This window comes from Pteropus vampyrus, unplaced genomic scaffold (genome assembly GCF_000151845.1).
Source record: "Pteropus vampyrus isolate Shadow unplaced genomic scaffold, Pvam_2.0 Scaffold202, whole genome shotgun sequence".
Lineage (NCBI taxonomy): Eukaryota > Metazoa > Chordata > Mammalia > Chiroptera > Pteropodidae > Pteropus > Pteropus vampyrus.
In genome coordinates this window covers 295,694-310,422 of record NW_011888983.1, presented here as the reverse complement: position 1 = coordinate 310,422, position 14,729 = coordinate 295,694, and the positions used below count along the sequence as shown (strand labels likewise).

Genomic DNA, 14,729 nt, shown 5'->3' with positions numbered 1-14,729 from the left:
GAATTTTGCTCTATTTTCTTTTGTTTTCAGTGAGATATACCATACATACAGAAGAGCATTAAGTGTATTTAAGTAAGAGAATCAGAGTTATCAGAAAGAAAACTCAAATCGCACTAAGGAGCGCTTGTTGTTTAACACCCTGACTTCCCTGCTGTCTGGTACACTCACAGCAAATCTCCAGTGCACAACTCAGAGTAGAAGTGCAATAAATACTTGCAGATAATAAAAAGAGCACTGAAATTGTCCCAGTAAGAGATAAAAACCTTAACTACAGCAGTAACCAAGAAAATGGAGAGATAGAAGTGCTCAGATCTTATAGAACAAGAGACTCTCTAGAAGAAAGAGAGAAAAGTATCAAGGCTGACTGAATTTTACCTTTTGGGTGACCGTGTAGATTACAGATAAGCCATTGAACCAAGTACCTAATGCAAGAGGAAGAGTAAGTTTGGGAAAGAAGAGAACAAATTTGTTTATATCTATTAGAGACAGAGTATCTTTAGCAAGCATGTCATTTGATAATATTACAAAACAGGAGCATACAAGGGAGGTGTCTGCTAAAGACATTGCTACTAAGTGTTTTAGATGTAGGTTTGTAAACTGTTAAGTAACTGGCAACATTGTGATAAACTCATATTACAAAGTAATTTGAGTAAAGGAAGACTATTCATTGCAGTAAAGTTTGCAATAACAGAATATTTTAGAAACACTTTAAATACCCATCAACAAATGTTTGGTTAAATGTCTGACCTTTTGTTTGCAATGGCTTAGTCAAATAGGAAGTCAGCATTTTTGCAGATAATTTAAGTCAAGAATGAAATAGAAAAGACTGACTGAATTTAAGTTCATAATACTTTTAAATTCATCTATTCTGCCATAACTGTATTCATAATAGACACAAAATAAATCTTAGCTTCAAGTGAGTGAGCTAAAAATTAAAAACACCATAGTTGACAGGTGTTTTAAACATCTGAAAAGCCAAGTTTGAGTATTAACCAAGCTCCATAAAATCCTTTAAATGAAGTCTAAGTCAACCAATACTTTTACTACCTTAGGTTCATAAACTATAATGAGAACTAATGTTTATATATCACTTTGGAGTTTACAAACCATTTTCAACTTCCTTCTTTTTCAACTTTTATTATCTTATTTGGAGATACAGGATTCTCTAAATCAGGGAGCGGTAAAAGAGACAGAGTCTTGCTATGTTGCCCAGGCTGGAGTGTAGTGGCTATTCACAAGCACAATCCTACTGCTGACTGGCGCCAGAGTTCTGACCTGTTCGTTCCTGTCCTAGGCCAGTTCACCCCTCCTTAGGCAACCTGGTGGTCCCCCACTCCAGGGAGGTCACCATAATGACACCATAATGACACTGAACTTAGTGCAGGCACTACAGCCCAGAATCCGGGGCTCAAGCAATCCTCCAGCCTCAGCCTCTGGAGTAGCTGGGACTGCAGGAATGCCACTACTCTGGGCTCAGCTTCTAAATACCATTTAATCCCAACAATCCTGTGAGATTACAGCAGAAGTGGTAGAAATCACCTGCCAAAAATCGAGAGGAAAGCTGTATTATTGTTATACGTTCAAGGCGAAGTTTCAAGATTAAGAATACACACAGTTTATTCTTTCAAAAGAAAAGAAATTTAATTCCTCGAGTGTCTCAAGCTGCAAGGAAGTTAATGAATTTGTTCCACTCTTAATTTTTAAATCTGTAACTTCCAAAAAAAGACACACATTTAGCCGAAATGAGGCATAGTGGAAATATTTGCAAAGCCACATTTAATAAAATTTCTCTATGTCTCCATCAAATCCTATAAATCGAAGAATTTCTGAGACAAATTCTAAAAATAAACTCATGTATCACTACACAAGACATATTGCAGGGAGGTCCAGATTCATACAGATAACTTAAAGCAACATTTTATATCACAGTAAAAAGATATAATACTGAAGCAAACTGCCTCTGCACAGATCACTCTACCAAATCTCAAAGGCATCTCCCAGCCCCGTGAGTATTTACTTACCTCCAAAGACACAATGACGGATGGTTTTTTTTTCAGTTCCTCACATTTCCTCTTCTTACAAATCTGGTGGCTGTTCTTTCTGTTCTTGCAGTAAGTACATTCACCACAGTTGGTCTTCTGCTGGCAGGGCTCACAGATCCCACATCGCTTTCGTTTCTTCTTTTCCAATGTAGGTAGCAAAGTTGTATAGGAAGGAGAAGAGGAGGTACTGGCAAGTGACACTGGCCTAGACACCACTGTGGTGTTGATCTGGGAGTTCCCACCTTCTGGTTTGCTAGGATCAGCTTGGGAGTATTGGGCAATGCCCCGTGAAGCATGGTAGAGTCCCCTCTCAGGGGCTAATGTGAACCCCTGAGTGTTAGCTGGCAGAAAGCTTATATGAACCTGCTTCTCATTTTCTATGTTGCTTATAGCCATTATTGGAGGTACCAAACTTATCTCTGAGTGTGATGATGGTTGAGGAGTGTAACCTGAGCCGCCTGAGCCGCCCAAAGGCAATATCGGCATAGCACCCTGGACCTCAAGGCCATATGAAACGGTACCCTGGGGATCAGGCCATTCTGGGAGAGTATTATAAGTAGCAATTGGGTTTAGAGGGGCAGGAAGAAAGATAGGTGGGTCTGAGACAGTACCACCACCCATACCAAGGATTTGTTGGTCTAGGATAGCACCAAAGACCTCTCCTTGGACTGAGATAGCACCAGGGAATTCTGGTGGCTCTTGGGTCTCACCCAAAGCCTCTCCATGAACTGGGTTAGCACCAGGAACTTCCCATTGATGTGGGACAGCACTAAAGGCCTGTCCTAGGACAGGGGTGGTGTCAGGAACTTCCTGTTTATCTAGAGTAGCTTTGAGTACCTCTGGATGATCTGGTTTAGCACCAAGGGTTTTTTGTTCTGAGCCTGTCAAGAGGAGTTTTATTAATGAGGTAGGATACATTGACCCACCAATAGACAAATAGTTTCTAAGGTCTAATTCAGGTATAATAACTTTATTAAAGCTGGAGGTGGGGCGGCAATCATGTTCACTTTTGATGGGCTCCTGGTAAGAATCAGATAGCTTAAGAGATTCTACTCGTGAACCCAAATCTTCTAACTGAATGCTAGAGTTTCCTTCAGAGGTAACCTTGAGAGCTGCTCTTTGGAGCAAAGGAGCACACAGAGTGTCCTGAGCAAACATTCTAGGGGAATTACTGATATCATTCAATGTCTCTTTAGAGAATACTCCTTCACCATTACAGGTGCCTTCCAATGACCCAGAAAGGATCTCTGCTGCAGGATCACTGTGAATGGGAATATTTATTTTGGAATCCTCAGCCCTTTGGGACCAAGACTGGGCTATCTCTTGGCTCTCACCTTTAATTAAAGATGCATTTTGTATGCCAATTAGATTCTCTATATCGGGAGGAATTAGGGGGTCTTGCATTGAGACAGAATCGTTTCCTGAGTGCTTTACTCCCATGTTAGTGAGTACCTTATAATTACACTCATGTTTCTTTTCTAAATTTTTAGGAGGTGGAACTTTCTTGGGTTTGGCTATGACTACTGGAGGTTGGGAGAGTCGCCTGCTAAGAGAGGTACTTCGGAGAGCCATTGTAAACCCATTGCAAGTTAAGGATTCCGGGTTCTGAAAAAGAACCTCAGTCCTCTCCAAATTCATTCGTGCTGCTCCAGCTCTTGTCAGAAGGCTTCTAACTGGCATTGGTGGTTTGGGTTCTGTTTTTTTCTTAACATCTCTTTGTTGAATTAATTGCTTTAATTTCCCAGGGCTCATTGTCTTGACCGATGCCACATTTTTGTTGGCTGCCTTGGATGTCTTCTTCAGCTGACTGTTTTTCTTTTTGTTTAGATCTTCCCTCCTGACTAATTTGGAAGGCCTTGCATGACGGGATCGAGACATAGCTACGGAGTAGGAAAAAATGAAAGAGCACAGGAAACAGAGTCATTGGTCCTTCAGAAAGTCTCACTTTTGAGGAGAATCTGGATGCACCATGGTCGAGCTCACTTGCACAAGGTTTTGGTCTGAAATAACAAAAAAACATTGGAAGTGAGTCTTTCTCCTACACATTTTCCCTTTCAAATGGGAATATTTACTACCAATTATTAATTAAAATTAGGGAACTGAAGATTTTTGCTGCAAAAGGAAAATATAGACATGCACACAAAAACACATATCATTTAAATGCTGGATTTACAATAAAGCTCCTTTAATTACTGTGACAACTGATTAAGTTGATCAAGTTCCTTTAGATTGGAAACTACAACTATTGTTGTTACATGGAGTTGAAAGCTCAAATCCCAATCTTCACAAATTTGGATACTTAAAAAATTATTTATTAATCTCTTTCCTCAGCACATCACCATATAGGCAGAGAGAGGTATCATCTGTTTGACAACAAAGCTGGTAAAAACCAGAGGCTTATATAATCCAAGAAACTCTACTCCTTGGAGATTCAATAATGTTAATACCACATTCCAATTAACAATCCACAAATTTTGAGCTTTTTCCATCCACACAAATGATAGCATAAAATCTTGGGAGTTACCATTAACAGATTAGGCTACAAATAAGACTCACTGGTCCAACAAGTATCTGTTGAGTACCTACTATGTATAAGGAAGGCACTATAGCGGGCATTGCCCACACTCAGAAATGATCCGCTTCTTCTCTTTTACTCAACTAATCCAAAAACTGATGGTTCTAAAATCTCTTCCATCAAGGGTCTCAAAAGTCTCAAGGTGAATGCCTAGGCCATGAAATTGGAAATAAGAAAAATATGAGATAATTAACACAGCAAAAGATGTTAAGCAAGATAAACGAGAAAAAAGAAAATAAAAGAGGGATGACCAAGAACCATCATCAATTGCCTTTTAATCTCCTCAGATTGTTTATCCTGACCCAAAATGAGACCAAGGTTTGAAGGAGGATGAAGCTCACCATAAAAAAAAATATATCTGTAGACTCTCCAAAAATCACAGAACCAACAGTGTGACAACAGACTGGGTGATAATTCTTTAACAGTTGACAGGTTGTTGGATTTTGAGAAAGCATATTGTAGGAGAATCGTTACCAAAAACTGGTCTGCCATCAAGTGATCACAGTCTGTGGCAAAATGAGGAAGAAAAAATGAGGCAGTATAAATCTTTTCACAAAGTTGAATAGATGCATTTAAACAACTCTCCCTTATTCTGAAATTATGCCTTCCTGTTTTCTCTCACTAAAATGTAGTAAAAGTCTTTTCTTTTGTGAAAAAGGTGGGGGATAGGCTTTATTTATTTATTTATTTTTAAAGTAAAAATTTGACAGCCCTCTATCATACTCAAATTTTTCTTTTTTGTTTTTGCTGTACTGATCTGATCCAGGTAATCCCTAAATGCATTGGTTGGTTTAGTGGCTACAGAAGGTATCACATCAGAAAGCCCTAAATTTGAACCTGTGATTATCAGCTATGTCCTTTAGTAAAGTACTTAACTGAGTGTCAAGGTTTCTGCATCTGAAATGAGTTGTTTTGAGGTATCAATGGGCTCCTACAGGGAAACCTAGGTTTCATCCTTGTGATATGAGGTTGGGGGAGGAGGGAGAGGTAGGGTAAGAAGGACTTCTGAATTATGCAGACTTGGGTTCAGTTTCCAACTCAGAAACATTACTAGCCATGTGATTCTGACAAATTCCTTAGTTTCTCTGCACTTCAGTTTCCTTATGTGTAACAGAATAGGAAGAATAATAGTACCAACCTCATTGGGTTACCATGAGAATAAAATAAGATGCTATATGTATGTAAAGGCTTATTAGCACAGGGCTGGCATATAATAGATGTTTAAAAAATGAGTTTTTTTTAAAGGCTGATTACAACTCCAAATACAAAAAGTAATAATAAGAGAAAATAGGCCAAGTGGTAGTTATTATTATAGAACTAGTTTAACACAGTCTGCTATATAGCACAAGGCAAGATCAAGTTCTTTTGTTTCTGTTCCCACCTAACACAGTGCAGGCCACACACTATAATAAAAGATCTCAGAGCACAACACTCAGAGTCAAAGCATTTTGCCTTTAAGAAAGACTTTTTAAATAGACATTAATGAAAACCACAAGAAAATAACATTTTGATACAACCGTGCTAAATACAAACACTAGGCCAAAGAATACTTCACTCGAGTTCTTGGCAGCCAAGCTTACTGCTTTCTCCCTTTCTTAAAAAAAAAAAAAGAAAAAAGAAAAAAATGGCTTGCAGTAACTCTTTGGCTGTGAAAAACTATTAGATATTTTCTCCAAAAACCACTGATTTTTATACCAGCATTTTTAGAAAACAAAAGACATTTGCAATTGCAATCTCTAGAAAGTCAGCAATCTTTATAAGAATGTTTTTTCAGATAATCAAAAGCAATCCATTCCATTCTCTAGAAATTCAACAGTATCAGTATAAGCATGCTTTTTCTCTTGTATCAAGATTACGTTGCTAAAAAATTATTAGGAGCATGTCATCTAGGTATTATAATCAGGGAAATTAAAATTCATATACGTAGGCAAGTAATCTGGACATGCCAGAGGGTGTCATGGGATCTGTTTTTGAAAGTAGTTTATAAATCAATCTCTGTCTCTTATATATTCTTTTATATTTTTAAATTGAAGTGCTTTAAAAATTCAGACTTGTAATTAAGATAATGTTGACCAGTCAGGCCTTATCTCTTAAAAAAGAGCCTGCCAAGGAAATGGAAAAGGTATGAGCAACATTGATTGGGAAGATGTGGCCTCTTTAAATGGTAACAGCCTTTTTATGAGATCATGAAAGAGGCCAATGACCCCTGAAAAACACGACTGCAGGGGAGAAACCACTGGGTACCACCCAGCCAAAGAAACAGACAATCAGAAACAAAATAAGGGCTCCCACAAGATTCTAATTTTATCAACCTTGGCTCCACTGATGAAATGTAACCTTTAGTGATAAACCAAGTTACCCCAGAGCTGAACTCTGGGAGAAGAGGCTGCAATCTTCTTCTGAAATTAAAAAATAAATAAATAATATAGTCCATTCTATTAAATAGGTCCATATTTAAATATGGAATTATCCCCACAGAACTCCTTAAATTTATTTTCCTTAATAATCTATAAACAATATTAAGTGCTCCATTTCCTTTTTTTTGGTGCTTTTATTTATTAGAGTATTTAAGTTATACAAAAAAGGTACATTCAGAACTGAATACTAATTCCACTTCCATTTTTCACTTCTGATGAAAACTGACATTTCGATTATTTCTCAGAATCAGTTTTATTCTACCCTAGAATATATTCAAGAGTCTGAGTGCTACAGAGATAGCTATAGGATAACATGACCAAAGAAGAAAATAAGAGCATGATGCCCTTGTTACTAAACGTATACAGTAGGCTCATGAGGGGAACCATATCTAGTTAATGGACTCTATTCTGAGTTATTTTCGTGGAAGAGAAGAAAAATAAAACAACTCCCACTCCCCCAACAACTGTGGGATGCAAAACATTACTTATTTAACAAATCTTTTCACCAGAGGGTATGAAAACCCTTTACCCACAATTAAAATTTTTTTTTCCTAAAATGTCCTTGTGAGATAGGGGACTGGAGTGTATGAGATCCAAACATTATAGGCCAAGAGATAAGAGGCCAACTCATAATATGAAACATGAAAAGACACAATGCTAGACCCAAGTTAAAGACTGGAGAAGTGGGAAGAACAGGCCCCAGGGTGAATATTGATAAACAAGGCCTATGTAAGAATCTGCTAATTATTCACATAGAATTTAAACTTAATTAACCAAATTGGTAAACAAATAGGATCAGATTTTTGCCTCAATATTATGTGAGCGTACTAAGTAATTGTAATCAGTCTTTCTTTAAAGAGAGGTGTTTTTTCATTTGTTTGTTTTTTTTTACAATTATTAAAGTAATCACCTGGCCTAGAAAATGAAAGTTGACTTCCTAAACTATATCAGCTGTCTGTAAAGGACAACATTCACAGTACCATGTCAAAGTCTTCTCCCACTTAAACCCCCTCCTCTTTCTGGACCTCCAAAAGTCCACTAGGCAGGAAGTGGCTGAACTGATATAACCATCCAGCCTGCATGTCAATTTAAAATTATATTGCAATCCTTCCCACTACCAGCAGTGGCCAAAAAAGTGGTATTTGCATACATATAGCTAGTTGAAAAAGTAACGCTGTTTTCATAGTCACTTCATTCAGAATTTAAAGGCTACTCAGAATTTAAAGGCTACTGCACTTGACTGAGAAATACAGACTTAAAATATTTCTTTTTAAAAGGCACCACCTGGCTTAGTTTCCTCGAGCAACTAAGTTCTACATCTAAAGGAAGAGGAGGAGGTGGGCGGGTTGCTTGCAGTTCCTAGATAGTTTTCTACCACAGGAAGTGTGAGAGCCCTCGGCACAAGGAAAGGCTGTTCAGGGAAACTCACTAGAATGCCAGCAGATTTAGTCAAAGACTCCTTCCATATGTAAAATAACCCTGCTGCCCTGCAGAGAGCAAGAAAAAAAAAAAAGGCCAAAAAGGGCCACAGAAAAAAGAAGGGAGAAGTTAAAATGGAGATAGAATGACCCTCTAAAAACAAGAAAAGCATAAAACACATTTGGGAAGAGGGAAAAGCATGAGAAGGAAAAAAATGTCTAAAAAGAAAAAGGCCAAAAGACAGAGGAAAAGGAAGAAATTTATGGTAATGAAGCTAGAATATTAAAAAGACAACTGGGATCAAAACACTAAAGACCAAAGACAGAAAAACAGAGGGGCGGGAGGAAGAGAAATTTAAGTGTGTAGGGAAAGAAAGATGAAGACGCAAAGAGGAGGGTGGGGGAGGGGAGAGACAAACCAGATAAAGAAGATTGGAGGAAGAGAAAAGGAACAAAGGGCAGGGACCATGGTGATCCAAACCTCCGACCCATCAGTTCTGGTATACCGGAGCTGAGAGCGATAAGCTAACTCCCATTAAAATGGTAAGCGATGGTCCCAGAGCTATAAGTCTGAGCTATTAATCTTTGCAAGGAAAAAAAGACACTGTAAGCTAACACCCATATATCTTGATTGTGAAGTTTAATTTAAATCCTAGCATGGTTTTAAATACTGTCAGAGGTTGACAAGCGATCTTACTAAGATCCCTTAAGTGAGAAGGAAAGGGACTCAGTTTTTAACCTGTGTAGCAATACCAGTAAAATCAGGAAACACACCCCAAATCGTGTTTGCTAAGTCTTTAGTTCTTGGAAATAACACGGACTAATCTCCAAACATTTCCTTTTTTACGCACCTATCTGCGTAAATCCGCCCCCCACCCCCGTTCAACTGTAGTCATAAATTCCTAATATGCCCCCAAATAACTCTTGCCCCACTGGTTAACGAGCGCCTTTTTCATATTCTTTTTGACATCCTGAGGCCTAAGGAAGCCAATCAACATTTTTGTTTTATTTTATTTTGTTGGGAGGGGGAGGGGTAAACGATGAGCACATTTCGGTTCAGGGCCGACCTGCAGTTGCTGCCCAGAGCGCCGCCCTTCAACCCATCCTGGTGCTGCCGGCAGCGCACCCCGCCGCTAGGTTGTGCACCTAATCTTTTCTTCGCTCAAGGTCTTGAAGCACTTTTCAAACATTTCTTCGTAAACTGATCATTACTATGGTGGATTATGCAGCTCATTTTGTGAGGGTGGAATCTGGGAGGAGAGGTGGCGGCACAAGAGTGACCTATGCAAGATAGTTAATTTGGAAGGAGGACGAGTTGGGGGCCGGGGGGAAACCTCCTAGTTCAAGCAACATTTGTTCTCTTGATGATACATTAATTTTTATTGGCTCAGGAATGCCCAACTTGGGTTCCCCATGCACGTGGAAAAGTTACTGGAGCCGGCCAGCAACTTCCTGACCACTTTCTGCAGAATTATAAGACTGCACACAGACGTTCTAGAAACTAAATCGGTTGAGAGGGTGGGTGAGAGACGAAAGGGAGGGAAGGAAGTGAGGAGAGGAGAAAGAGGTACAGGGGGAGAGGGATCCAGCCCCGTCTCTTCCCTGTCACGACTCAAACTGGCGGCTGTCCCTGCCACCCCCGCCATCCGCACCCGCCCCTCAGGTGCCGCACTGCTGCTGGTCCTTGCATCCAGCTCTGCGCACCTCCCGCCCTCTGAGCCTGTTTGGGTTAACGCCAGAGTGAGACTGAAGCGACAACGCCACTGCATTCGACGACCGAGTGGCGCTCTTAAGAGTTTTTTAAAAGCCATTTTGACAGAACACTAATTCAGTTCCCTACTCCCTTCTTCCCGGATCCATAGAACTCTATGTCAGCCTCTGGCCGGACTCCTCTACTACCTCCACTCCAAAAGTTTCATCCTTGAAGCCCCTTCTCCGAAATGCTGAGGGATGCAATCGCCAAAATATTTTCCCAACGAACCTGTCTCCTCTATCAGCATGAGGGAGGGAGAAAACTTATTTGGGGGTACGCTTAAGCATGGAACAGCCCGGACTCCTCCCCCGCCGCAACTTGCCCTAACTCTTCCCTCTCCTCACCCCGAGGCGCCGCGACCTCTGAATCTCCTAAGAGGCACCTCTATCGCCAGTGCCATTCCTCCAGGCCACACTTGCCCTTTCCCATTCCAGCCCGGCTTCCAGCGGAGCTCGGGGTCCTAGCCTGAGGCGCCTTCGCTTCCCCCACCCGGCCCAGCAGCCAGGCCTTGGGGGCAAGGGGCCTTGGGGGCAAGGGGCCTTGGGGGCAAGAGGCCTTGTCCTCCGGCTGGGGGCATTGTTTCCCACCCGCAACAAAAGAGCTTTAAGCGGCCCGGGGCGGGGGGTCGCCGCAGGGAGCGGGCCCACCCCTGCGCATCCCAGAGGACCCGCGGACGCCGAGACCCGGCCCACGTCCAGCCCAAGCAGAGCGCCGCCCCTCGCACTCCCTTCCGGCCTCCGCGTGGGGGTCCCGGCGCCCCTCTCCTCTGCCCCGGCCCCAACTCACCAGTGGCCCGCTCAGGCTCCGAAGACAGCGCGCGTTCCTCCAGCTCCAAGCCTGCACCAGCCCTCGGGCAAACTTTCCAACTCGCGCTGGTCCCCACAACTTCGGAGCCCGTGGCTCCAGCCCGAGCGAGGGTCGCGGGCTGGCTCCGGGCGGACACCTACCGGCTCCTGGAGCGGTTAGGGCCCGAGCTCCCGCGGTGAGTGGCTGCTTCCCAAAGGTCCACAGTGGAGAAGCAGGTAGAGTTGCATGACTGGGGTGCGGCAGGGGGGGCGTCCCGGGGGGCAGACCGGGGAGCAGAGAGGCCAGCGGCTGCGCGCACAAAGCGGCGCCGGAGCGGATTGCGCTGCCGCTCCCCGCCAGGTCAGCCCCCCGGAGCAGCAGTGTCTCCCCAGGACAGACCTTAGGGAGTGAAGCTGGGGCTCTGCCTTCGCTGGACCCTACACCACTGAGCGAGAGGCAAAACGCGAGCTGGATTTCCCCAAACTGGAGCTGGACTCCCCTCTGGACCCTTCCCCCTTACCTTACCCTTTACCCCTCCCCTTCGCCCTCTCCTCTCTCCCAACATTTTTTTTTTTTTTTTGAGGTCAAAGGAAAGTACTGGGGAGAGAGACAAGTGTCAAGATTTTCTTGTCATTATCTTTTATCCAAGGGGTTCTCGGGCTGAGAGAAAAGTTTTAGGGTCTCTAAATTGAATATTCATAGATACATAAGGAGGTGCCAAGTCAGAGATGACACCATTGAGCCATATCTGGGTCACTAGCAGATGCCAGAAGAGAGTTGCGTTCCCTTGACTCAGCGCTTGACGTCTGCAAAGGTCATCATAACATTTTTGTTAGTTATTTGCCCCTGCACTTTGACGGTGGTCTTATTTTACGGATGAAAAATAAGGCACAGGAAGAAGTAAGTTGTCAGCATTAGGAAGAATAGCCAGTGGCATTATGCCAAAATTAAGACCGGAGCATCTGAATTTCTCCGTAAGTGTTTGATGGCTTTCTTCTTCCAGCAGTCAGTCATGACACAGAGGAAATCCAGATCTTTAATGGGGTCACACCGGTAAGGAAAATTTTGTTCATGGAGCTATCATTCCTCTTAGGTCAAACTTCAACTGAAGAAAAAGAGTCATTCTATCATTGCCTTCCACACCATTCTACTCCCATTCTGCAAGTAATTATTCATTGTTATACTTGATTTAAGAAGCATAACTAGATTGTCCTTTTGAAAAAGATCCTAAATTTTCAAGCTTTCTTGCTTTCAGTCAAATTTATTTTTGAGCTAGGAACCAGGCATTGAATAAAATTTGCCTCCTACCCAGGAGGAACACACATTCCAGGTTTGCAAGCAGAAACTAATGACTGCACTGTGTGTTTTCAGTGCTACAATCAGATAAATACCTTGGTTAGAAAAAGACAGAAATGTGGAATTACTGGTCAGTCCTATCTGCAGAAATGAAGTCTTCTCAGTCAATGTTCCAAAAGCCTAATTGTGAATACCTTGTCCGAAACAATCTCCTTGGACCTAGATGAAAAGAATGTTGGAAAAATTTCAGTCAGAACTTTATTTTCATAAAGAACAAAAGGAAACAGACTATCATGAAGTAGCAATATTCTGGCTTTTGTCAATTAATTGAAATTATTAACTTTAAATGTATCAAAATGGGAATATCCCACACAGACTCAGAAAACCATCCACGGCACACTCATTCTCTTCTTTCCATAAATGTTAGTTGAGCCCGTGTTATGTGCCAGGCACTGTTCTAAACTTTGGAGAAACAGCAGTGAGCAAAATGAAACCTCTGCACTTGGGGAGTTTGTGTTCAATCATGGAGTGGGAGGGAGTGAGGTGGCAGAAAATTTAAAAAGGCAAATAAGCAGAATATACAAAGTGTGTCAAATTGTGACAGTCAGAGGGAGAGGGGAAAAAGCAGAGAAGGGGGAAGGTTGCAATTTTAAATACAGCAATCAGCTCATTAAGTTGATTCGAAAGAAGTAGAGGAAGCTGGGGAGATTTTATCCATAGGAAAGAGCACAGGCAGAGGCCCTGAAGGTGTGATTGTGCTGTGGCAACACAACTATTTCACTTTGTTTCACAGCAGTAAAAAAATTAGAAACTGTCTAAATAAATGCTCATTCAAAAAAAAGGATAAATTGCTCCCACTGGTCAATTCTGGGACAATTTTGAGTTTGAAAAAGAGGTTTAGCTTGGAAAAACAAATTTGAGAGTCATCAGCATGCAACTGTCTTGGTATCTAAGTCTTAAACATAGCATCTAGCAACATCAGGTCCATTTGAACCTATCAGAAAAGAGGTCTGATATTTATAATAGAAATGAAAGAGTTAAACAAGTCACAGGAAACTAAACAATAACATGAGGTGTCTACTCAAGGAGAAGAAAAGAAAGTGTAATTCTTTCTAGACTTCAGTATCAAAGAATACAGTATCAAAGAATAAATGTTTAAGCAATTGCCCACTATCCTTACAACTACTTCCTTAATAATAAAGCAAGAATTTCTGTCCTATTTCCAATCACCTCTCTAGAAAAGAGATGTGAAAATACACATAATATGGATATAGGAACTGTGCTTATCTAACTTCCTATGCACATAACTCTAATTTCATCTTAGCTTTCCTGCTTGTTAATCACCTTGAGCTCTGCCATAGGAAGAAATATAACACACACACACACACACACATCACACACACACACAGTTTCTTTCCTAAAGAATATAACCTCCATTGGCAAACATTAAAAATTTTTGCAATACTAAGTGTTGGTGAGAAACTTTTATACACTTTGGCAATATGAATGGTACAACAACTGAAGAAGACAGACTCATTATTCTCAATAAAGATATCAGGGATAGATAGATAGACAGACAGACAGATGACATATTAGTATGTAGGAAAGAGTTCATTGTTCCATGATGGTCTGGCACAGCACAATCTACATGGTCCTGGGAGATAACAGGGAAGGCTGGGTAAAATCAATCTGCAGTAATCGTTTAGCATTGGAAAAGATCTGATGCTGTCAATTCTGCTAGGAGTCCAAGAAAGCAAGAAACACTTAAAGTAAAAGAGACCCAAAGGAAATTACCAGACAATTTGCACTGAGCATGTTTGCAGGAATTGACATTTACTGGTCAATTTACTGACATACAAACGTAAAACCTTGTTCTCACTCAAGTTTCTAAAATGAATTCGAAGATTGTCAAGAATTCATAGGGTACATACAATATATGGTAGGTACAAACCAAGAGACACCTCAGTGGAGGTAGAAGAGAGAGGAAATCAAAGAGAGGTTCTGAAGAGGAAAAAAATTGGGATTGTCAGAATTCATTTAGGAAGGAAGTAGAAAAATTAGCATGTTTTCACAGTGACTGCAGAGTATAAAAATACATTCTAATTAAGAGATGAAACAAAATCTTTTATATTATAGTCAGCTTCCAAAAGGAGCAGATCCCAAAGCAAGAACTATTTGAGTGTGTGGTCAAAGTGAGTCTGTTTTGGTGCAAACTCCCTCCCTATGACAGAATTAAACCATTTTCTTCATGTATGCCTTGTCTAGAAACTTCAATGGTAACCTTTCCAATCTACTAATTCAATCGTCTTCTTAACCTCTCCCCAACTCAACCTGGACATACCCCCACTTGACCTCTAAACCACATTATCCATTTTCTCTACTGCTTACAAGCAGCAGAATTCTGTTGGAGCCTTAGCCAGCTTCAAAATCTTAAGACCTGAG

At 41.2% G+C, this 14,729-nt stretch overlaps 1 protein-coding gene across 3 annotated transcripts in view; it reads right to left on the bottom strand.

The window, feature by feature from the left end:
* TET1 (tet methylcytosine dioxygenase 1) overlaps positions 1–11,378 on the bottom strand; it is a 105,258-nt gene extending 93,880 nt beyond the window's left edge. For 2 of the 3 annotated variants that reach the window (XM_023537831.1, XM_023537832.1), the window contains exon 1: positions 2,022–3,920. In XM_023537831.1, coding sequence (XP_023393599.1) covers positions 2,022–3,920 — 1,899 coding nt within the window. Of the gene's footprint in view, positions 1–2,021; positions 4,043–10,991 lie in introns of those variants that run through there. The other variant, XM_011372145.2, reaches the window with a different exon arrangement.
* Positions 11,379–14,729: the final 3,351 nt, after the last annotated feature.